The 24,302-nt window shown below is 43.1% G+C and overlaps 1 protein-coding gene across 1 annotated transcript; it reads left to right on the plus strand.

The window, feature by feature from the left end:
- Positions 1 to 502: 502 nt before the first annotated feature.
- Positions 503 to 24,011, plus strand: LOC134571000 (uncharacterized). The gene is made up of 5 exons (XM_063429030.1): positions 503 to 547; positions 6,342 to 6,694; positions 10,141 to 10,258; positions 20,428 to 20,498; positions 23,563 to 24,011. The coding sequence occupies exons 2-5, from the start codon at positions 6,364 to 6,366 to the stop codon at positions 23,907 to 23,909; spliced, it is 867 nt and encodes a 288-aa protein (XP_063285100.1). The 5' UTR covers positions 503 to 547; positions 6,342 to 6,363; the 3' UTR covers positions 23,910 to 24,011.
- Positions 24,012 to 24,302: the final 291 nt, after the last annotated feature.

The raw sequence follows: 24,302 nt of genomic DNA on the forward strand, positions 1-24,302 counted from the left end.
TCACTATCTCCTAGTTTGTACCTACTCCTGTGTACCTACCCCTGTGTATCACTATCTCCTAGTTTGTATCTACTCCTGTGTACCTACCCCTGTGTATCACTATCTCCTAGTTTGTATCTACCCCTGTGTACCTACCCCTGTGTATCACTATCTCCTAGTTTGTATCTACTCCTGTGTACCTACCCCTGTGTATCACTATCTCCTAGTTTGTACCTACTCCTGTGTACCTACCCCTGTGTATCACTATCTCCTAGTTTGTACCTACTCCTGTGTACCTACCCGTGTATCACTATCTCCTAGTTTGTACCTACTCCTGTGTACCTACCCCTGTGTATCACTATCTCCTAGTTTGTACCTACTCCTGTGTACCTACCCCTTTGTATCACTATCTCCTAGTTTGTATCTACTCCTGTGTACCAGCCCTCAATATTTGCTCCTGTAATGGAATATCTCTTCACCCAATGAACTGTTACAGTTTTTTCTACTTTTACTTTCATTTTGAGTGTAAGCTGCAGTTTCTATTTCTTCCCCGATCTGGTGGCAGACAGTAAGTAAGAGACAAACACAGAATAGGTTTCTATTATTAATGTATAATTATATGGTATGTAGCTATTATAACTGTAATGTATTGATTGTATTTGTTTATACCTGTACTGTATGGGGGAGATTTATCAAAGTGTTCTAAGGAAAAGTGGGAAATTGGAGGAGTCCCCAATGGAATGTGTCACACAAACAATCTCTGTGTCGAGAAGGGTGTGCATGCACTTAGTTTTCTGCTGTAATATGGAGGGAGGGGGCTGTATATAACTAGTTAATGCTGTAATACGGAGGGAGGGGGCTGTATATAGCTAGTTAATGCTGTAATACGGAGGGAGGGGGCTGTATATAGCTAGTTAATGCTGTAATACGGAGGGAAGGGCTGTATATAGCTAGTTAATGCTGTAATACGGAGGAAGGGACTGTATATAGCTCGTTAATGCTGTAATACGGAGGGAAGGGGCTGTATATAGCTAGTTAATGCTGTAATACGGAGGGAAGGGGCTGTATATAGCTAGTTACTGCTGTAATATGGAGGGAATGGGCTGTATATAGCTAGTTAATGCTGTAATAAGGAGGGAAGGGGCAGTATATAGCTAGTTAATGCTGTAATATGGAGGAAGGGGCTGTATATAGCTAGTTAATGCTGTAATAAGGAGGGAAGGGGCCGTATATAGCTAGTTAATGCTGTAATACGGAGGCAATGGGCTGTATATAGCTAGTTAATGCTGTAATACGGAGGGAAGGGCTGTATATAGCTAGTTAATGTTGTAATACGGAGGAAGGGACTGTATATAGCTCGTTAATGCTGTAATACAGAGGGAAGGGGCTGTATATAGCTAGTTAATGCTGTAATACGGAGGGAAGGGGCTGTATATAGCTAGTTACTGCTGTAATATGGAGGGAATGGGCTGTATATAGCTAGTTAATGCTGTAATAAGGAGGGAAGGGGCAGTATATAGCTAGTTAATGCTGTAATATGGAGGAAGGGGCTGTATATAGCTAGTTAATGCTGTAATAAGGAGGGAAGGGGCCGTATATAGCTAGTTAATGCTGTAATACGGAGGCAATGGGCTTTATATAGCTAGTTAATGCTGTAATACGGAGGGAAGGGCTGTATATAGCTAGTTAATGCTGTAATACGGAGGAAGGGACTGTATATAGCTCGTTAATGCTGTAATACGGAGGGAAGGGGCTGTATATAGCTAGTTAATGCTGTAATACGGAGGGAAGGGGCTGTATATAGCTAGTTACTGCTGTAATATGGAGGGAATGGGCTGTATATAGCTAGTTAATGCTGTAATAAGGAGGGAAGGGGCCGTATATAGCTAGTTAATGCTGTAATATGGAGGAAGGGGCTGTATATAGCTAGTTAATGCTGTAATAAGGAGGGAAGGGGCCGTATATAGCTAGTTAATGCTGTAATACGGAGGCAATGGGCTGTATATAGCTATTTAATGCTGTAATACGGAGGAAGGGGCTGTATATAGCTAGTTAATGCTGTAATACGGAGGAAGGGGCTGTATATAGCTAGTTAATGCTGTAATACGGAGGGAAGGGGCTGTATATAGCTAGTTGATGCTGTAATATGGAGGGAAGGGGCTGTATATAGCTAATTAATGCTGTAATATGGAGGGAAGGGGCTGTATATAGCTAGTTACTGCTGTAATACGGAGGAAGGGGCTGTATATAGCTAGTTAATGCTGTAATACGGAGGGAAGGGGCTGTATATAGCTAGTTAATGCTGTAATATGGAGGGAAGGGGCTGTATATAGCTAGTTAATGCTGTAATATGGAGGGAAGGGACTGTATATAGCTAGTTAATGCTGTAATGTGGAGGGAATGGGCTGTATATAGCTAGTTAATGCTGTAATATGGAGGAAGGGGCTGTATATAGCTAGTTACTGCTGTAATACGGAGGAAGGGGCTGTATATAGCTAGTTAATGCTGTAATACTGAGGAAGGGGTTGTATATAGCTAGTTAATGCTGTAATATGGAGGGAAGGGGCTGTATATAGCTAGTTAATGCTGTAATATGGAGGGAAGGGGCTGTATATAGCTAGTTAATGCTGTAAAATGGAGGGAAGGGGCTGTATATAGCTAGTTAATGCTGTAATACGGAGGAAGGGGCTGTATATAGCTAGTTAATGCTGTAATACGGAGGAAGAGGCTGTATATAGCTAGTTAATGCTGTAAAACGGAGGGAAGGGGCTGTATATAGCTAGTTAATGCTGTAATACAGGGGGAAGGGGCTGTATATAGCTAGTTAATGCTGTAAAACGGAGGGAAGGGGCTGTATATAGCTAGTTAATGCTGTAATACGGAGGGAAGGGGCTGTATATAGCTAGTTACTGCTGTAATACGGAGGAAGGGGCTGTATATAGCTAGTTAATGCTGTAATACGGAGGGAAGGGGCTGTATATAGCTAGTTAATGCTGTAATATGGAGGGAAGGGGCTGTATATAGCTAGTTAATGCTGTAATATGGAGGGAAGGGACTGTATATAGCTAGTTAATGCTGTAATATGGAGGGAATGGGCTGTATATAGCTAGTTAATGCTGTAATATGGAGGGAAGGGGCTGTATATAGCTAGTTAATGCTGTAATATGGAGGAAGGGGCTGTATATAGCTAGTTACTGCTGTAATACGGAGGAAGGGGCTGTATATAGCTAGTTAATGCTGTAATACTGAGGAAGGGGTTGTATATAGCTAGTTAATGCTGTAATATGGAGGGAAGGGGCTGTATATAGCTAGTTAATGCTGTAATATGGAGGGAAGGGGCTGTATATAGCTAGTTAATGCTGTAAAATGGAGGGAAGGGGCTGTATATAGCTAGTTAATGCTGTAATACGGAGGAAGGGGCTGTATATAGCTAGTTAATGCTGTAATACGGAGGAAGAGGCTGTATATAGCTAGTTAATGCTGTAAAACGGAGGGAAGGGGCTGTATATAGCTAGTTAATGCTGTAATACAGGGGGAAGGGGCTGTATATAGCTAGTTAATGCTGTAATACAGGGGGAAGGGGCTGTATATAGCTAGTTAATGCTGTAAAACGGAGGGAAGGGGCTGTATATAGCTAGTAATGCTGTAATACAGGGGGAAGGGGCTGTATATAGCTAGTTAATGCTGTAATACAGGGGGAAGGGGCTGTATATAGCTAGTTAATGCTGTAATACAGGGGGAAGGGGCTGTATATAGCTAGTTAATGCTGTAATATGGGGGATGGGGCTGTATATAGCTAGTTAATGCTGTAATACGGAGGGAAGGGGCTGTATATAGCTAGTTAATGCTGTAATACGGAGGGAAGGGGCTGTATATAGCTAGTTAATGCTGTAATATGGAGGAAGGGGCTGTATATAGCTAGTTAATGCTGTAAAACGGAGGGAAGGAGCTGTATATAGCTAGTTAATGCTGTAATATGGAGGAAGGGGCTGTATATAGCTAGTTAATGCTGTAAAACGGAGGGAAGGGGCTGTATATAGCTTGTTAATACTGTAATACGGAGGAAGGGGCTGTATATAGCTAGCTAATGCTGTAAAACGGAGGGAAGGGGCTGTATATAGCTAGTTAATGCTGTAATACAGGGGGAAGGGGCTGTATATAGCTAGTTAATGCTGTAATACAGGGGGAAGGGGCTGTATATAGCTAGTTAATGCTGTAAAACGGAGGGAAGGGGCTGTATATAGCTAGTTAATGCTGTAATACGGAGGGAAGGGGCTGTATATAGCTAGTTAATGCTGTAATACAGGGGGAAGGGGCTGTATATAGCTAGTTAATGCTGTAATATGGGGGAAGGGGCTGTATATAGCTAGTTAATGCTGTAATACGGAGGGAAGGGGCTGTATATAGCTAGTTAATGCTGTAATATGGGGGAAGGGGCTGTATATAGCTAGTTAATGCTGTAATACGGAGGGAAGGGGCTGTATATAGCTAGTTAATGCTGTAATATGGAGGAAGGGGCTGTATATAGCTAGTTAATGCTGTAATACGGAGAGAAGGGGCTGTATATAGCTAGTTAATGCTCTAATACGGAGAGAAGGGGCTGTATATAGCTAGTTAATGCTGTAATATGGAGGAAGGGACTGCATATAGCTAGTTAATGCTGTAATATGGAGAGAAGGGGCTGTATATAGCTAGTTAATGCTGTAATATGGAGGAAGGGGCTGTATATAGCTAGTTAATGCTGTAATACAGAGTGAAGGGGCTGTATATAGCTAGTTAATGCTGTAATACAGAGGAAGGGGCTGTATATAGCTAGTTAATGCTGTAATACAGAGGAAGGGGCTGTATATAGCTAGTTAATGCTGTAATACGGAGGGAAGGGTCTGTATATAGCTAGTTAATGCTGTAATACGGAGTAAGGGGCGGTATATAGCTAGTTAATGCTGTAATACAGAGGAAGGGGCTGTAAATAGCTAGTTAATGCTGTATTATGGAGGGAAGGGGCTGTTTATAGCTTGTTAATGCTGTAATACGGAGGGAAGGGGCTGTATATAGCTAGTTAATGCTGTATTACAGAGGGAAGGGGCTGTTTATAGCTAGTTAATGCTGTAATACGGAGGGAGGGCTGTATATAGCTAGTTAATGCTGTAATATGGAGGGAGGGGCTGTATATAGTTAGTTAATGCTTTAATATGAAGGTAAGTGGCTGTATATAGCTAGTTAATGCTGTAATACGGAGGAAGGAGGTATATATAGCTAGTTAATGCTTTTATATGGGGGAAGGGGCTGTATATAGCTAGTTAATGCTGTAATATAGAGGGAAGGGGCTGTATATAGCTAGTTAATGCTGTAATACGGAGGGAGGGGCTGTATATAGCTAGTTAATGCTGTAATATGGAGGAAGGGGCTGTATATAGCTAGTTAATGCTTTAATATGGAGGTAAGTGGCTGTATATAGCTAGTTAATGCTGTAATACGGAGGAAGGAGGTATATATAGCTAGTTAATGCTGTTATATGGGGGAAGGGGCTGTATATAGCTAGTTAATGCTGTAATACGGAGGGAGGGGCTGTATATAGCTAGTTAATGCTGTAATATGGAGGAAGGGGCTGTATATAGCTAGTTAATGCTGTAATACGGAGGGAGGGGCTGTATATAGCTAGTTAATGCTGTAATATGAAGTAAAGAGGGCTGGAAACAAGTGTTAAAGGACCACATACTCGTTTTCCTGGCACTATAGTGCCCTGAGGGTGCCCCCACCCTCAGGGTCCCCCTCCCGCCTCTTTCTCCAGCGCCGGGCGGAGAGCTCTCCTCCTCCTCTCCGCCTCCTCTCCTCCTCGGCTGAATGCGGCAGGAGCCGCGCGCGCATTCAGCCAGTCTCATAGGAAAGCATTTACAATTTTTGTTTTGATTTTCACAGTGAGAAGCACGCAAGCGCCTCTAGCGGCTGTCAATGAGACAGCCACTAGAGGCTGGATTAACCCTATTATAAACATAGCAGTTTCTCTGAAACTGCTATGTTTATAGAAAAAAGGGTTAAACCTAGCTGCACCTGGCACCCAGACCACTTCATTAAGCTGAAGTGGTCTGGGTGCCTATAGTGGTCCTTTAATTTTGTCGACTAACAATTTGAGTTAAATTTTAGTTGTCTAAAATCATGAGATTTAGTCGACTAAAACTAAACTAAAACTATTCAGATGACTAAAATATGACTAAAACTTAAATGGCTATTTAGTCAAAAGACTATGACTAAAACTAAATAGAAAATTTAAAAAACACCGGTTTTAGAACTATAACATGTTTGTCTTCCTGACACTCTAGTGATCCTTTAATGTATGTGTGTTTGTTTTGTCAATTCTGTAGGTTTCTTCCTGTCTCACGAAACATGTTGTGTTGTGCTGGTGATAATGAGAGATGGAAGAGGCTGTCTGAGTACACACCGGGGTCCACCCGGAAACTCCAAGGACATGAATACAGTCGAGTTTGTGTGCAGCTCTTTGGGATGACAGGACACGGCAAATCATCCCTTATTAACTCTTGTTTGTGCGTGGCCAAAGACATTGAGTATCGCAATGTGGCTAATTCCGGCATGTCTAATAAACCCATCACAATGATGAGAAATGAGTTCAAAATAAATAATGCTGTGTATATTTATGATAACCGGGGAATCAGTAAGCTAACAGAAGAGGAATTATTTGAGATTTCGGCTCAGTTCTGTAAGTATCTCACCAAACATTCCCCAGTCAGGTTTAAGGACTATACATTTCATTAAATAATATGGAGCAATCGCTGTAGTCCAGGATTGGCTGAGAAATCCAGTAATTGTTCATTTATAATTGTATTTTTACAGTTCCAAAAAAGTAACAATTCTAGTTAATTTTTGTCCACATATTATCCCAGATCCACTAACTATTGAGTTCTCACTGTAAAAGAACAATGTGACCACATTTGAAGAAGTGATAAGATCTGTATCTTCTGGAACAGAGTGACCTCTGTGTTCACAATGCGAATGTTACATTATCTAAAAGTCCTCTACAAAGTCCTGTTGAATTTGTAGATGTATAGAGAGCCATATAAATAGAAATCTGTAGCTCTGAAGCAGATTTCAATGACTTATGTCATGCCACCAGGAGGTATGTACCATTTACAGCACGATTTCCTGATACCATATTAAAGTACAGTTAAATTTCCAAAGACCATGTTATTCCATGTTACACCAGCTCACATTCAATATCATTAACATAGAGTTTTTGGTGGGGGTTGGCAGGAGAGCAATTGTCTCCTGGATTAGAAGCCTAGGAAGGCTTGCAAGAATATCATCGGCTACAGCCTTAAACCATTCTTTTGAAAATTAAGAGCACTTGGAGGTGTTCTGGAATGTCAGTGTGACAAACTCCCCTCTCCAAGTGAGTTTGCCACGAGCTCCTGAAGGAGCCTGCTTGCCAGCCTCCTGCCCACAGACTATGGGCTATCGGGGGATGTCATTTGTTTTGGGGTGCTTTTGGGACTTTTTAGAAATGTATGTTTATTCTGTGCTTGGAGATAATTGGTTTAGGATTCGTACAGTTAGTGATCCAATTATCTCCCGACCACAGGGGAGGGATTGTGCGTCATGTGTGGAGTGCCTTACATTGTAAATCTGTTATTATTGGTTTGTAAATTTGTGTCCCTGTCCCCAACAAGGTCCATGTGGGCGTACACCTTGCTTGGGGACTTGCATAAAAGGCCAGTATGCCTCCATTAAAATCTATTCTAGCTTACACTCCAACACTGTGTGTCGTCCTGTTATTGGAGGGAAAGAAGATTTACTCCTGTGTCTGCTGTTCCAGCTTGCAGGAGATTCAACGGGGAAAGTCATTGTAAGGACTAGAGCTCCCAGGACTGAGTGTCGTCCAGTGCCTGGGGTGTCTAGAGCGTATTCCCCATTCGGCTCCAGGAGGGAGCGGTTCCAGGGCCCCAGTCACGCCACGGCGACTGTGGGCAGAAGTTCTGCGGTTTGTCCTCTGTTCCAGCTAGGAAGTGGTTCTTGGTGGAGGTACCCAGTCGGGCGGGGTACAGAGAGCTCCGTTACAGTCAGTTTGCACAATACTACAGGATTGAGGCAGCTGGCAGGAATTATATAGGGCCTTTGCTAGCCCAGCTCTGTGTGTGTTTGTGCATGGGCTGGTGGCCTGTGCTCTCAGTGCTCTCTAATTCTGGACTGAGTATGTACGGTGTCCCTGGAGGAGTTTGAAGATGACACCGATCACAACATTCATAACACAGTTGTTGCCATTGGTACCATATCACTGGAAACAGATTGTGTAAGGGTTATTCACTGAAGTCCGAATAGTCTCGTACCGAATGGGGCAAGACCATGTGATGCTGTACGGGGCCATTTGGACTGCAAAATCCAGACATTGTACTCACTATTTAATAATGTTCACATTCTGAGAGCAGGCTCCGAATGTGCCTGAATTTGTCCCAGATTTCAGGAGGATCTAAAGCTGTGGGACCGCAGAAATCTAGACCGTTTTGTTAAAATCCGGGCCCAGATGCTTAAAATACAGGTCTGGTTTTAAAAAACTAACTATTAACCACTTGGCAGTGCTCGATAGAGCAACTAAATACAAAAGCCTTTTGGAAGTCAATATGATCCCCATATCAGTGTAAAGGAGATCTAAGCATCCGTTATGCCTTCACCTGCCATGCTGTGGGTTGGGCATATCCATTAAACATCGCTATAAACTAGCAACTGGGCCGCCTCATCCCATGCCTTTAATAAAAATACAACACATGTCCCTGACCCCCCACCTGAGGGCATGAAGTGGGGTCATTACAGTAAATAATGGGGGGAAACAGATCCCTGACTCGCTTTAAGAAAAAAAACAAAAAAACATGGGTGTGGGGTGCACATCTTAGTGTCCCTCTCTACCTCCAACCATCATCTGTGAGTGGGGACTATTTATAAAAAATAAATGAAGAAAACTAGTGTCCCCTCATCCCCCATCTATAAGCGGTGGGTGAGGTCTGTTCATTTAACAACCGGGGTGGTACCTAATGTCCCCACAAGCCCCAATCAATGGGAGGTAGCTATTAAAATTAATATTAAATAGGGGGAATGTAATGTCCAGCCCTTTCCCATGGGAGGCATGTAGATGTTACTAATAAAATATAGAACTGAGGTAGACATACAATTATCCATGCCCCAAACTATTTTTAGGCCATTGACCTCCCCTGCAACCACTTAGGGTGGCTAGATATCTCAAATTCCTTAGTATACCCTCCCCCACAATACAAAATTCATGCCTTCCACTTCACCCTAATAAAAGTGAGGGGACACCAAATATAGTCTAGTACCTGTAAAGGAAAATTATACAAACCATCAGACGACTTTTTTTCTTGATTTTCTTCAGCTCCTCAAAAGCCCAAGCCTCTCCATTAATACCCGGTGTTCCTATTAAAGGGAAACTCCAGTTTCCGGTTGCTGAAGGGGTAAAAACCCCTTCAGTCACTTACCAGAGGCAGCGACATGTCCCACGTCGCTGCTTTTCCTCCGCCGACGCTCCTCCCTCTGTATTACGTCGGCCGATGGGCGAGACTGATCCCCCCCACCAGCCGGGGAGACCTAATGCACATGCGTGCCAATGCCGCTCATGCGCATTAGAGCTCCTCATAGGAAAGCATTCAAAATGCTTTTCAATGCTTTCCTATGGGGAATTGAGCGACGACATAGTGTGAGGACGTCCAGCGACGCTCTAGCACAGGTTTTCTGTGCTATGATGAAGGAAGTACCCTCTAGTGGCTGTCTAGACAGCCAATAGAGGAGGAGTTAACCCTGCAAGGTAATTATTGCATTTTATTAAAAAAACTGCAATAATTACACTTGCAGGGTTAAGGGTAGTGGGAGTTGGCACCCAGACCACTCCAATGGGCAGAAGTGGTCTGGGTGCCTGGAGTGTCCCTTTAACAACAAAAATAAAAACCATTTCCAAAAAACCCGAATGAGTTATGCGTGAATGGTGGGGAAACTGCAAAATGCTTTCATACCGCATCACTGTCGGAGAGTTAAATAAGATCTTGTAAAATGTTACTATTTAAAGTTTGGTCTTTTTGTGAATTTGTGGGTTGTCCCATGTTACGTTGAATAGTTTTAATAATAGTCTTTATTCTCTTAACTCAGGTCAGCTACGTACAACGGGCGAAGTGAATTGGGATGATAGATATCGGATAAATAATGAAGTACTTAGAAAAATCCTACAAATCCAACCAGAGATTATAGTGCCAGTTTTTGTTTACAGGTATCATAAAATGTACTACAGTATGTTATATATGTGTGCAAATAATTTGTCTTTATATATGTCTATCTACATAGCATCATACCTCCCAAGTGTCCCTATTTAGGAAGGATAGTCCCTATTTTAAGCCCATGTCCCTCTGTCCCTTTTTTACTATCCTATTGTACCTCTTTTCTAGTAGCTCCATATTGTTGGTGTGTCTGAGTGAATAACAGAGCTCCACAGTAATAATACTCCCAGTAATGTGTCTGAGTGTATAACAGAGCTCCACAGCAATACTACTCCCAGTAATGTGTCTGGGTGTATAACAGAGCTCCACATCAATAATACTCCCAGTAATGTGTCTGAGTGTATAACAGAGCTCCACATAAATAATACTCCCAGTAATGTGTCTGAGTGTATAACAGAGCTCCACAGCAATAATACTCCCAGTAATGTGTCTGAGTGTATAACAGAGCTCCACAGCAATAATACTCCCAGTAATGTGTCTGAGTGTATAACAGAGCTCCACAGCAATAATACTCCCAGTAATGTGTCTGGGTGTATCACAGAGCCCCACAGGAATAATACTCCCAGTAATGTGTCTGAGTGTATAACAGAGCTCCAAAGCAATAATACTGCCAGTAATGTGTCTGAGTGTATAACAGAGCTCCACAGCAATAATACTCCCAGTAATGTGTCTGAGTGTATAACAGAGCTCCACAGCAATAATACTCCCAGTAATGTGTCTGAGTGTATAACAGAGCTCCACAGCAATAATACTCCCAGTAATGTGTCTGAGTGTATAACAGAGCTCCACAGGAATAATACTCCCAGTAATGTGTCTGAGTGTATAACAGAGCTTCACAGCAATAATACTCCCAGTAATGTGACTGATTGTATAACAGAGCTCCACAGCAATAATACTCCCAGTAATGTGTCTGAGTGTATAACAGAGCTCCACAGCAATAATCCTCCCAGTAATGTGTCTGAGTGTATAACAGAGCTCCACAGCAATAATCCTCCCAGTAATGTGTCTGAGTGTATAACAGAGCTCCACAGCAATAATCCTCCCAGTAATGTGTCTGAGTGTATAACAGAGCTCCACAGCAATAATACTCCCAGTAATGTGTCTGAGTGTATAACAGAGCTCCACAGCAATAATACTCCCAGTAATGTGTCTGAGTGTATAACAGAGCTCCACAGCAATAATCCTCCCAGTAATGTGTCTGAGTGTATAACAGAGCTCCACAGCAATAATCCTCCCAGTAATGTGTCTGAGTGTATAACAGAGCTCCACAGCAATAATACTCCCAGTAATGTGTCTGAGTGTATAACAGAGCTCCACAGCAATAATACTCCCAGTAATGTGTCTGAGTGTATAACAGAGCTCCACAGCAATAATACTCCCAGTAATGTGTCTGATTGTATAACAGAGCTCCACAGCAATAATACTCCCAGTAATGTGTCTGAGTGTATAACAGAGCTCCACAGCAATAATACTCCCAGTAATGTGTCTGAGTGTATAACAGAGCTCCACAGCAATAATACTCCCAGTAATGTGTCTGAGTGTATAACAGAGCTCCACAGCAATAATCCTCCCAGTAATGTGTCTGAGTGTATAACAGAGCTCCACAGCAATAATACTCCCAGTAATGTGTCTGAGTGTATAACAGAGCTCCACAGTAATAATACTCCCAGTAATGTGTCTGAGTGTATAACAGAGCTCCACAGTAATAATACTCCCAGTAATGTGTCTGACTGTATAACAGAGCTCCACAGTAATAATACTCCCAGTAATGTGTCTGAGTGTATAACAGCTCCACAGCAATAATACTCCCAGTAATGTGTCTGAGTGTATAACAGAGCTCCGCAGTAATAATACTCCCAGCAATGTGTCTTTAAACTACAATAAATGTGTTTAGAAATCAGTCTGTGTAAATAGGATACATTGTTATTGTTCTAAATTGCATTTTAGTTGAATAAATTGTTATTAGTAAGTAACTTCTCAGAACAGCCCGGCCTCCGCCACACTCCCACTCACACTCGTAAAATAAAAGTTTCCTTTGTCCATTTGAAATGTTTGAAGGTATGTGGTACTAGATTTGTATTTTTAATTTAAGTCTTAATTTAACCCCGTAACCCCTTAGTGACCAGGCCATTTTTCAATTGTATTACCGTTAAGGACCAGGGCTCTTTTTACATTTCTGCAGTGGTTGTGTTTAGATGTAATTTGCCTCTTACACATTTACTGTACCCATACATATTATATACCATTTTTCTCGCTATTAAATGTTCATTCTAAAGATACCATCATTTTCATCATATCATATAATGTACTAGAATAAAAAAAGTAAAATATGATAAAAAAAACAAACAAAAAAAAACACAGCTGGCCATCATGCACCCATGTCCCAGTTGGAACATGTCTGAAGCCGACCAATGTAATTCACCTCAGTCAAACTGTATGTTTTTGAAAAGTACACACCCTAGGGCATTTCACATGGTGGCATTTGAACACTTTACATGCACTAATTCTACCACCAGTCTCTGTCAAACGTTTTTGTGGTGTTATTTTTCACTCACACATTCTACTTTGTGCATAGATTCTAAGCTCCTGTTAGGTGTTACTGCCAAAGGACACCACAATATGTACTTGGCATCATCTCCCGAGTACAGCGATAACACTCATGCATACGTTTGTCGGGTTCACTGGGGGGGTGCAAAGCAAAATGTCTGATATGCGTTTTTCAAATTTTATATATCTTGTTTGCCTATCTTGTTTTGAGGGCCTTATCAGATATCCCAATGTATTTTCTTGCCATGAGCGTGCATATATTTGAAAAGTTTACACCCCACAGTAGTTGAAGAACGTGTGTGGAGGTAACTGTTCAATCCTCAATTTTACACACGCACACCGCTATTTGACTGTGATTTAGGAGAGCCCGCTGTTGGTTATTGCAAGAACACACCCCGGGTTGTTTTCTGCGAGGCCTCCTAAGGACACCCACGCCCCCCCCCCCATGCATAGGTCTGCCAGGATTTGGGGAAGGTACGGTAACAACTGAATGACTTGCCATTTGAGTTGAAATTGAGAGTATGTCTTCTGATAGGCCTATCTTTAGCTTGGGGCTTTACACATACCCCAGTTTTATATATCGCCACAAAAGGGTACATACTTGAAACGTAGACACCCCGAGGTATTGCATGTATGTGGAGTGCTTTGATGCAACTTTTTTTTAGCCAGAAAAAAGATAAAACAAGTTGAAGAACGTGTGTGGAGGTAACTGTTCAATCCTCAATTTTACACACGCACACCGCTATTTGACTGTGATTTAGGAGAGCCCGCTGTTGGTTATTGCAAGAACACACCCCGGGTTGTTTTCTGCGAGGCCTCCTAAGGACACCCATGCCCCCCCCATGCATAGGTCTGCCAGGATTTGGGGAAGGTACGGTAACAACTGAATGACTTGCCATTTGAGTTGAAATTGAGAGTATGTCTTCTGATAGGCCTATCTTTAGCTTGGGGCTTAACACATACCCCAGTTTTATATATCGCCACAAAAGGGTACATACTTGAAACGTAGACACCCCGAGGTATTGCATGTATGTGGAGTGCTTTGATGCAACTTTTTTTTAGCCAGAAAAAAGATAAAACAAGTTGAAGAATGTGTGTGGAGGTAACTGTTCAATCCTCAATTTTACACACGCACACCGCTATTTGACTGTGATTTAGGAGAGCCCGCTGTTGGTTATTGCAAGAACACACCCCGGGTTGTTTTCTGCGAGGCCTCCTAAGGACACCCATGCCCCCCCCCATGCATAGGTCTGCCAGGATTTGGGGAAGGTACGGTAACAACTGAATGACTTGCCATTTGAGTTGAAATTGAGAGTATGTCTTCTGATAGGCCTATCTTTAGCTTGGGGCTTAACACATACCCCAGTTTTATATATCGCCACAAAAGGGTACATACTTGAAACGTAGACACCCCGAGGTATTGCATGTATGTGGAGTGCTTTGATGCAACTTTTTTTTAGCCAGAAAAAAGATAAAACAAGTTGAAGAACGTGTGTGGAGGTAACTGTTCAATCCTCAATTTTACACACGCACACCGCTATTTGACTGTGATTTAGGAGAGCCCTCTGTTGGTTATTGCAAGAACACACCCCGGGTTGTTTTCTGCGAGGCCTCCTAAGGACACCCATGCCCCCCCCATGCATAGGTCTGCCAGGATTTGGGGAAGGTACGGTAACAACTGAATGACTTGCCATTTGAGTTGAAATTGAGAGTATGTCTTCTGATAGGCCTATCTTTAGCTTGGGGCTTAACACATACCCCAGTTTTATATATCGCCACAAAAGGGTACATACTTGAAACGTAGACACCCCGAGGTATTGCATGTATGTGGAGTGCTTTGATGCAACTTTTTTTTAGCCAGAAAAAAGATAAAACAAGTTGAAGAACGTGTGTGGTGGTAACTGTTCAATCCTCAATTTTACACACGCACACCGCTATTTGACTGTGATTTAGGAGAGCCCGCTGTTGGTTATTGCAAGAACACACCCCGGGTTGTTTTCTGCGAGGCCTCCTAAGGACACCCATGCCCCCCCCATGCATAGGTCTGCCAGGATTTGGGGAAGGTACGGTAACAATTGAATGACTTGCCATTTGAGTTGAAATTGAGAGTATGTCTTCTGATAGGCCTATCTTTAGCTTGGGGCTTTACACATACCCCAGTTTTATATATCGCCACAAAAGGGTACATACTTGAAACGTAGACACCCCGAGGTATTGCATGTATGTGGAGTGCTTTGATGCAACTTTTTTTTAGCCAGAAAAAAGATAAAACAAGTTGAAGAACGTGTGTGGAGGTAACTGTTCAATCCTCAATTTTACACACGCACACCGCTATTTGACTGTGATTTAGGAGAGCCCGCTGTTGGTTATTGCAAGAACACACCCCGGGTTGTTTTCTGCGAGGCCTCCTAAGGACACCCATGCCCCCCCCCATGCATAGGTCTGCCAGGATTTGGGGAAGGTACGGTAACAACTGAATGACTTGCCATTTGAGTTGAAATTGAGAGTATGTCTTCTGATAGGCCTATCTTTAGCTTGGGGCTTAACACATACCCCAGTTTTATATATCGCCACAAAAGGGTACATACTTGAAACGTAGACACGCACACCGCTTTTTGACTGTGGAACACACCCCGGGTTTATCACGATTCCGGGAACCTAACACGCTAACAGACACACACACACACACACACAGAAAAGGTGCCGTACCGGACCTTAGAGTGGCCGGGCTAAGCACACACAGAATAGTCAGGGGAACCAGAAAACAGAATAACGAGAAACAAGCCGAGGTCAAAGGGTAGGAGAAAGTCACAAAGTCAGCTTAACAAGCCAGAGAGTACGTAACCACAAATCACAAGTTCAGAATCAATACTATACAGCAAAGACCACAACAGGGCAGGGAGGAACAGGAAAGGTGAGTATAAATACCCTAGGTTAAATTCTGATTGGATAACTTCCAATCAGAATTAACAATCACATGTGGGAGATATCTAAGCCTCCCACTGTGATTGTGGTACTGTTGCTTTAACGCCGGGTCACTCACGTGACCCCGGCGTTTGCATAAATCAACGACCTTTCAGCGTGCAGCGTTATACATGCTGCCGCTGGGAGGCGTGACGGATGCGAGCGGCGGAGAGGAGACGCCGCTCGCCGACAGGTAGGAGGAGGGGAGACCGCGGGCGGCGATGGACTGAGGGTGAGTGCTGCGAGTTGCGAGCAGCCTCCCCTACTAGCCGCCCGCGGACCCCTTACAGGGTTGTTTTCTGCGAGGCCTCCTAAGGACACCCATGCCCCCCATGCACGGGGTAAATGTAACAACCCCCCCAAAGAAAAAGACACCAAAAAAAAATAACTGAACGGCAAAAAATAAATTAAAAATGGGCCAGCGTGTGGTATCGTTTGAAACAGTCTCCAATGCAGAGTCCAGGCTGCCCAGGGCAATCAGGACAGTAATATACACTGTCTTTTCTCTGCCCCCTCTTAGAACAGACCCTGCATCTTTTTTGGGGACTCTGTTTTGCCGCAGTAGGGGGGATTTTAAAAATAAAATGTGTAGCCCCAACTCTGCTCTCTCCCATCACCGCCCGGGGAGCAGGTGCATCACGGTACAAAATCCCCGAAATGATCTGGAGCTGAAACTGTAAAAATCTCAGTTGCGTCCCGGGGTTTGCTTTTTTGAACAACAAGAAAGCGTTGTGGGTTGCAATCTGCATTAGGTAGATTGCAACCTTTTTGTACCAGGCCCTTGTCTTTCGTATAACTAGGTAGGGCTGCAGCAGCTGATCTGCCAGATCAACCCCACCCATATGACGGTTATAGGCCTTGATGCACACTGGCTTCCTCGTTCTCTCAGCTCTGCCACGTACAGGGACCTCCACAGTCCTCTCAGTGTGGATGGTGGTAAGAAGGTACACATCCTTCTTGTCTCTGTACTTAACTGCCAACAGCTCCTCTTGGCGCAGAGCTGAGGTCTCCCCCCTCCGTAGCCGGGTGCGTGCAAGTTGTCCTGGGAAACCTGTGCTGTTCTTTTTAATTGTGCCGCAAGCTACTGTATCAAAACAGTACAGTAGCTTGAACAAAGGGACACTTGTATAAAAATTGTCAGTATACAAGTGGTACCCTTTGTTCATCAGGGGGAATATCAGGTCCCAGACAATCTTGCCACTGGTTCCCATATGTTCTGGGCAACCTGGAGGGTCAAGGTGGCTATCCTTTCCCTCGTACACCCGGAAGGCCTGAGTATACCCAGTCTCGCTATCACAGAGCTTATACATCTTTACACCATACCTAGAGCGCTTGGAAGGAACATACTGCTTGAATCCCAGCCTTCCCTTATACTTCATCAGGGATTCATCCACGCATATATTCCTTCCAGGTGTATAAGCCTCTGCAAACCTGGCAGCAAAGTGGGTAATCAGGGGGCGGATTTTATACAGCCTGTCAAACTGGGGATGCTCCCTAGGGGGACACAGGCTGTTGTCGCTGAAGTGCATGAAATGCAGAATCATTTCATACCTCTTCCTCGACATACATTGGGAGTAAATGGGGGTAGAGCAGATGGGGCTACTGCTCCAGTAGGAGCGGATGGAGGGCTTCTTTATGATGCCCATCAGCATAGTCAATGCCCAGAATCTTTTAAATTCTGGCACATCGATGGGGGCCCATTGCTGCTTTGCCAAAAAAGAGTCCGGTTTTTTAGCTCGGAATTGATGGGCATATAAATTAGTTTGGGCGACAATGTTCCCCAATACATCATCGCCCAGAAACACCTCCATAAACTGCTGAGGGCTAAATCCTGTGACATCCAAATTAATGCCAGGATTTGCAGTAAAGGATGGGATGTCTGGCCTCTGGTTATGAGGCACTACCCACTCCTCAGCAGTTCTGCCAGCTGGAGCAGCACGTCTCCTTCTGGCAGGGGGACTAGCAGGCACAGATACAACATCACCAGATACATCACTAGCAGTAGACACTGTATCGAGTGATGATGTATCTGAGCACCTGGCAGGGTCAAAATCAGGGTCAGAGTCTGACATAGACGCGTCAGACTCTAGCGCAAGGGTGGCATATGACTGCTCAGCGCGGGTTGTCTTCCGTGACCCGTGTGCCATGATCACAATTGCTTTACTTAGTGACCTGTCACAAAAAAAAAAAAAAAAATAACCCCTGAAAAAATGAACAGACAGCAAAATAAGTGATGCTGTGCAAGAGCCTGTGATCTGTATAGTGATCACTGGCAGGGCAGGGGTTAATCGTTCTGAAAAGAGCTTTTGGGTCTCAAAAAAGATCACAAAAAAATGAACCCCTAAAAAAAAGGCACAAACAGCAGAAAAGATCTGCTGTGCAAGAGCCAGTGATTATAGTGATCACTGGCAAGACAGGGGTTAATGGCTCTGAAAAGAGCCTTTGGGTCTCAAGATTTTACAAATCCCTACCTATAAATACCTAAATCTCTCTAGCTAAACCACAGATCTCTCTCTCTCTCTCTCACACTAAAACACAAGTGAAGAGAGGGAGGCAGATCCACACTAATCAGAGAAATGGGGAACACACTTGGGATGAAATTGCTAATGGGGCAAGCTGTGATTGTATGACTCCAGCCTGCCCCTTATGATGCGGCATGCTAGGGACGCCCCCAGAAGCCCCATGATTCACTGCCTTTCGAAAAAAAAAGGGGGGGGGAGTTAATATTGATCATTTTCTTTATTTTATATTTATTTTTTTATATATATTATTTTATATGCACGGAGTGCCAGGACCCCTCAAGGCACTCATCACATGCAGTACATCACTGCTATACTATCAGAGCTTCCAGAGCTCAAAATAGGTGCAGACGTACCAGGTACGTCCAAGGTCATTATGGACTGTTTTCTGCCAGACGTACCTGATACGTCCGCGGTCGGGAAGGGGTTAAGGACCAAACTTCTGGAATAAAAGGGAATCATAACATGTCATGTGTCCTTAAGGGGTTAATAAACTTTCCAAATGATTCAATATTGTTAGAAATGTTTTCAAAATAATGGATCTACTTTAATGTCTATGGGAATTTCTGTAAAACAGTAAAGCAATAGTGAAACTCTGAAAATGGGAAAAAGTTGAATAAAAAGTATTTAACAAACGGGGATAAAATAATAAAAATGGGGAAATGGGGAAATGGGGAAATGGGGAAATGGAGCATGGGGAGGGAGTGGAGGGACTTTCAGTCATATTACCATACTTTGAATATATATATGTACACAGGGCCGCCATCAGAAATTTTGGGGCCCTAACTCAACTCAGGGTCTGGACCCCCAGGGGTCTGCCTCCAAGCCCACCCACGGGGACCGCCTCCAAATCCCGCCCACAGGAATACACAGACACAAACACACCCACTGATACAAAAGGACACAGATACACACACAGAAAGATACATACTAACAGACACACATACTGAAACAGACATGGACCCATATAGGCATACGTACTGACACACACATACTGAGACATACAGACACACAGGCATACATAGTGACAGACACACACACACATAAGGACCTACAGACACATGCATACATACATACTGACACTGACATACATACACACAGACATACATTCATAGTGACATACATACATACATACATACAGACACTGACATCCATACACACATACACAACCGTGGCGTACCCACTCACTGCAGGGAGCCCGGCTGCAGCCACGACCCCTGCAACCATGGGCCGCCTAGATGCCGCCCCCTCTTTGTTCCCCCTGTCATAGGGGGCCCAAGAGGTGGCCCTCTGGCCACCTAATGGACCCCCCCAGTGGGCGGCAGAGTTGCTGTCAGACACAGCGAGGTAACTGTGTTCTCTCTGCTCTGCTCCCTCACGCACCGTTTGCTGATGCCAGAAGTCGGAATATGTTGTCCCTGAAAACACAGCTCCCTCGCAGCGTCTGACAGGAACTCAGCCGCCTGCCGCACTGAAGCCCCACTGGACCCCGGGGACAGGTCCATGCCAGCTCTCCAGGTAGGGAGGCTGGGTGGACTTTAATTCTGTCTGTATGTGTGCCTGTCTGTTTGTGTGTATGTGTGTGTCGGTCTGTGTGTGTGTGTGTGGGTAAAATAATGTATTCAACACTGTAGGCAGGCAGACTAAGTCAGCTCATTAAAGTGGTCTGGGTGCAGTGTCCCTGTCCCCTTAACCCTGCTATGTTAATTATAGCAGTTTCTGAGATACTGCAATAATTACCTTGCAGGAAAAAGACTGGCTCTAGTGGCTGTCAATCTACATAGTTAATCTAGCGGCTGTCACTGTCAATCTAGAGGCCCTTCTTGCTTGCTAGGTGCCTAACTGACTCTGGGCGCCTTGACGCTCTGAGGACATCCAGCAACCGTTTGAGGGCTGAATGTGCTCACAGCACTTGCCATGCCTGCGCATTAGTGCCCCCCCAACCCTTTTTGGGTGATAATGGACGAGGCAGAGTGCCGAATCAGGTAAATACAGTAAGGGTTTATTGACCCTTAGCGTGCAGGGGGTGTGAGGGATGGGGAGCCAGCAGGAAGTTGAATGCATGGAATGCAGCTTTCTATTCCTAGAACTATAGTATACCTTTTAATGTTTCTTTGTTTTTCTTCTTACAGTGCTGGATGCCCCCTTACACAGACAATTGAACAACTAGACCCATTTTTTAGAGAGGCCTACAATATGACAGGTATCCAGAGACTGCATAACTTGCACTGTGAAAGATATGATAAATTAAATTGGAATTATAATATTTTAAATTATCTGTCGAGGAGTCCAGAATTGCTGCTTGCATATCAATCTTCAGTCAGACAGGCCATGAAAAGTGATCTCCAGACGTATGTAGAAAGCATTGCATAGCAACGAGACAATTATCAATGAATCATGGAGGGTCCTCTGAATTCCTATCTATAATTGAATCATAGCAGCTTCTGTTAAGAAACAAACATATCACTACATTTTACTTTAACGTTGCTTTCATACCTCCAACATAAGAGTGTATGGTCAGTGTGTTCAGACCTAAAGGACTCAAACAGCCAGTCCAGTGATGTGATCTGCTTTACTTCTGCCACCCAAAGTGATGGCGTTGGTGAATGCACGCCAGGCTGGCTGCCAATCACATTGGCCAACTTTATTAAGGAAGGACTATGCACAGAGCTCCGTTACATCGCTCTCTACATGGTCCTAGTGATATTAACGTAGCGCAAGCTCGTCTTTGGATGCATTCACACCATGCTTTCTGATGATAGTTCCCAGAGATTCGTGTTCTAGGGAGGGAATGTTGGCACTAGGGACAGTCTCTATACTGAATGTAGGATAGTCTCTCAAAGAGGGTAGAGTAATAAAAGCAAAAATAATGGGCAATGCCAATGGTAAGCTATGTTGTGACAATTTATATCAAAGTACTTGACAAAACGAATTATTGATCCAATACAGTAAATAAACAAAATCATGGAGGGTCCTCTGAATTCCTATCTATAATTGAATCATAGCAGCTTCTGTTAAGAAACAAACATATCACTACATTTTACTTTAACGTTGCTTTCATACCTCCAACATAAGAGTGTATGGTCAGTGTGTTCAGACCTAAAGGACTCAAACAGCCAGTCCAGTGATGTGATCTGCTTTACTTCTGCCACCCAAAGTGATGGCGTTGGTGAATGCACGCCAGGCTGGCTGCCAATCACATTGGCCAACTTTATTAAGGAAGGACTATGCACAGAGCTCCGTTACATCGCTCTCTACATGGTCCTAGTGATATTAACGTAGCGCAAGCTCGTCTTTGGATGCATTCACACCATGCTTTCTGATGATAGTTCCCAGAGATTCGTGTTCTAGGGAGGGAATGTTGGCACTAGGGACAGTCTCTATACTGAATGTAGGATAGTCTCTCAAAGAGGGTAGAGTAATAAAAGCAAAAATAATGGGCAATGCCAATGGTAAGCTATGTTGTGGCAATTTATATCAAAGTACTTGACAAAACGAATTATTGATCCAATACAGTAAATAAACAAAATGACGTTAGAGCAGACCTTCCACATTCCATTTTCCATTAAATGTATTGTATTAACAGATTCAATGCTGGAATGTTCCCCTGAGAGGGAAAATTTGGAATTGGACATCTGATATTAAGGAAACACTTGAATCCCCATAACCACTATGGCATGCTTGACAAACAGTTTGATCACTTACCTTGGATCTTCTGTGTGTTGTTCATCTCCTCCAGGAGAGCTGGAAGTGCACTATAGTGGCTATGGTGTTTAAAGGGTTTTAATACAAATGTTCTATCATATTGCAAGTACAAACATATAATTCCCTCAACCTGGAGATAATTAAGGCTGATAAAGTAGTAACTTCATTATCTCCAGGCAGAAAAATCACAATTTTACACAACTTTTAGAACACCCCTTAAAACATAAGGTATCCCCACATCCCCACATCCCCACATCCTCTGATATCCCTGATCTGGGTGACCAACATATCCAAAAATCATCCAGATCAGTTCAGGGGTTTTTAAATTTTATGGAAGTCTTAGGTGACCAGCTATCCACGAGGCTCCTGCCCAAAACAGTTCCACAAGTTTTGGCGGTTTTGCAGGTCCAGTTCGTAAAGTCACAAAAAATGAATAAATCCACGAACGGTTTCCCCTGGCTCCTAGCAGTGATTGTTCCCCTCATTCGAATGAACAAAAGTACCGAACAGCGCTCTCATAGTGGTTCGGGAAACGAAGATCCAGCGTTCGTACGTTGGTACCGGTGTTCGGGAAGTCGAGTGTCCGATTTTAGTTCCAGACACTCGACGACCAAGTCCCTCTGCCTTTGTTCGTACAGGGAGAAGGTTTAAACAATGTTATGCTTTGAAGTCAATGAGCCAGGGGGTGGTCTCCGTTCGGTATTTACAACAACCGAATGGAATAAAATAAAATAAACAAAACACTTGAGGGATTTCTTCACATCTAGTAAATCAAAATCATATCATTGGCATTCCCCAAAGAGGTAGAACCACCCATAAAAGGGGAAGGTCTGTCAAAAGAACTTGCAGGTCAGCCTGGCATGAATACATGTCAAACTGCCTTCCAATCAAACAGCCTGACCCACCAAGGGTAGATCATACAGGGAGAATGCGCTCGTGCTAGTCTTTCTGGGGATAGTTTACCGAAAGGCTGGACACCAGGGAACAAAGTCAGGTGGAAATCAGAACTGTCCTGTCAAAACTGATGTGGTTGGGAGACCTTTGAAGTGAACGTGCACTTGCTGCTACTACTGTAGTGAACATAACTTGCTATCACTTGAAAAGGCAGAAAATATAGTTATATAATAGAAAATATAAAAAAAATCTAATCTGTAGCTTGTGATGGTCACATTGCCACCGTATGTACAGTTAAAGAGTTATTTCACATTTTTTATTTTTAGCTTCCTGGGTAATTGATAGACATATCATCTACAGAACTTGCCCCGTAAGTGACACAGTGGCATCCCAGAACTCCAAGCGTTGCGCACAGATGCTTAGAATTGTGGGATGTCACTCACGTTATGTGGCAGCTAATCCCACGTGCCCAGGATGCCACATCGGGTTTGGAAGACACCTTTTATAAATATTTCCTGGCAATTTCATCAGTGCAGTGTAAATTAATCTTGAGCTACACCTACCTCAAGATTACTTTAAACATTTTCTGCCAAATACCAAGTTTGTAAAAATCTCTGTTTTTCCAAAAAGAATATTAATATATATTTTTATTGTATATTTTCCAACAGATCTCTTTCCCATTATTGTTCTCACTAAATGCAAACAAATTAATACCGAAGAACTAGAATACAAGTTTAGGCAACTTGGAGTAAACCACGTAGTTCGTATCGAGAATTACACCACTACGAACAACCAACGCAACCCAGAGATAGACACAAACATCCTGAAATTCCTGAACCTCTGTTTGGATGAGGCAGATCAAGGAATCAATCTGAAATTGGAGAAAAAATACCATCAAGAATTGTTGTACAAGATCGTGAGGCTGAATACGTTGATAACAGAGGCAAAGGAAAGGAAGCTAAAGCAACTACAAGAGGAAGAGAGTAGTAATCAAAGCAGCTGCATAATCATTTAATACAATTATATTAAAGAGAACATTTCAAACACATAAAGCACTTCAGCTCGCTGAAGAATGTGTCCTCTTTTTGTTACTTTAAATAATTATTGACAAAAAAAAAACCTGGCAGATAAATGGATATGTACATTGACCTGGCAGATGGTAAGATTATGTTAGAATGTTTTGTAGTTTCACTTGGTGGGCTGACAAGACTGGAAAAAATATGGGTTAGGTTTCTAATAGGGTCAATGATAGGGTGGACTATTTTATACTCTATCTCACAAAGTTTCTTTGCACAGTGAAGTTAATAAACAATATATCAATATAACTGTCATGCTTTACAGTATAAATTTGTGTGTGTTTAAGAAAGAAAAAAAAATCTTACTTAAACTGCTAAAAAGAGAATATTTT

The sequence above is a fragment of the Pelobates fuscus genome, chromosome 8, assembly GCF_036172605.1.
Source record: "Pelobates fuscus isolate aPelFus1 chromosome 8, aPelFus1.pri, whole genome shotgun sequence".
NCBI classification, from domain to species: domain Eukaryota; kingdom Metazoa; phylum Chordata; class Amphibia; order Anura; family Pelobatidae; genus Pelobates; species Pelobates fuscus.

What these genes read in the sequence shown, in the direction of transcription:
- LOC134571000 (XM_063429030.1), top strand. Translation starts at nt 6,364, where the DNA reads ATGTTGTGTTGTGCTGGTGATAATGAGAGATGGAAGAGGCTGTCTGAG. An exon ending in GTGCCAGTTTTTGTTTACAG is followed by an intron (nt 10,259 to 20,427) that starts GTATCATAAAAT and finishes TTCTTCTTACAG; the next exon opens with TGCTGGATGCCCCCTTACAC. An exon ending in AGAGGCCTACAATATGACAG is followed by an intron (nt 20,499 to 23,562) that starts GTATCCAGAGAC and finishes ATTTTCCAACAG; the next exon opens with ATCTCTTTCCCATTATTGTT.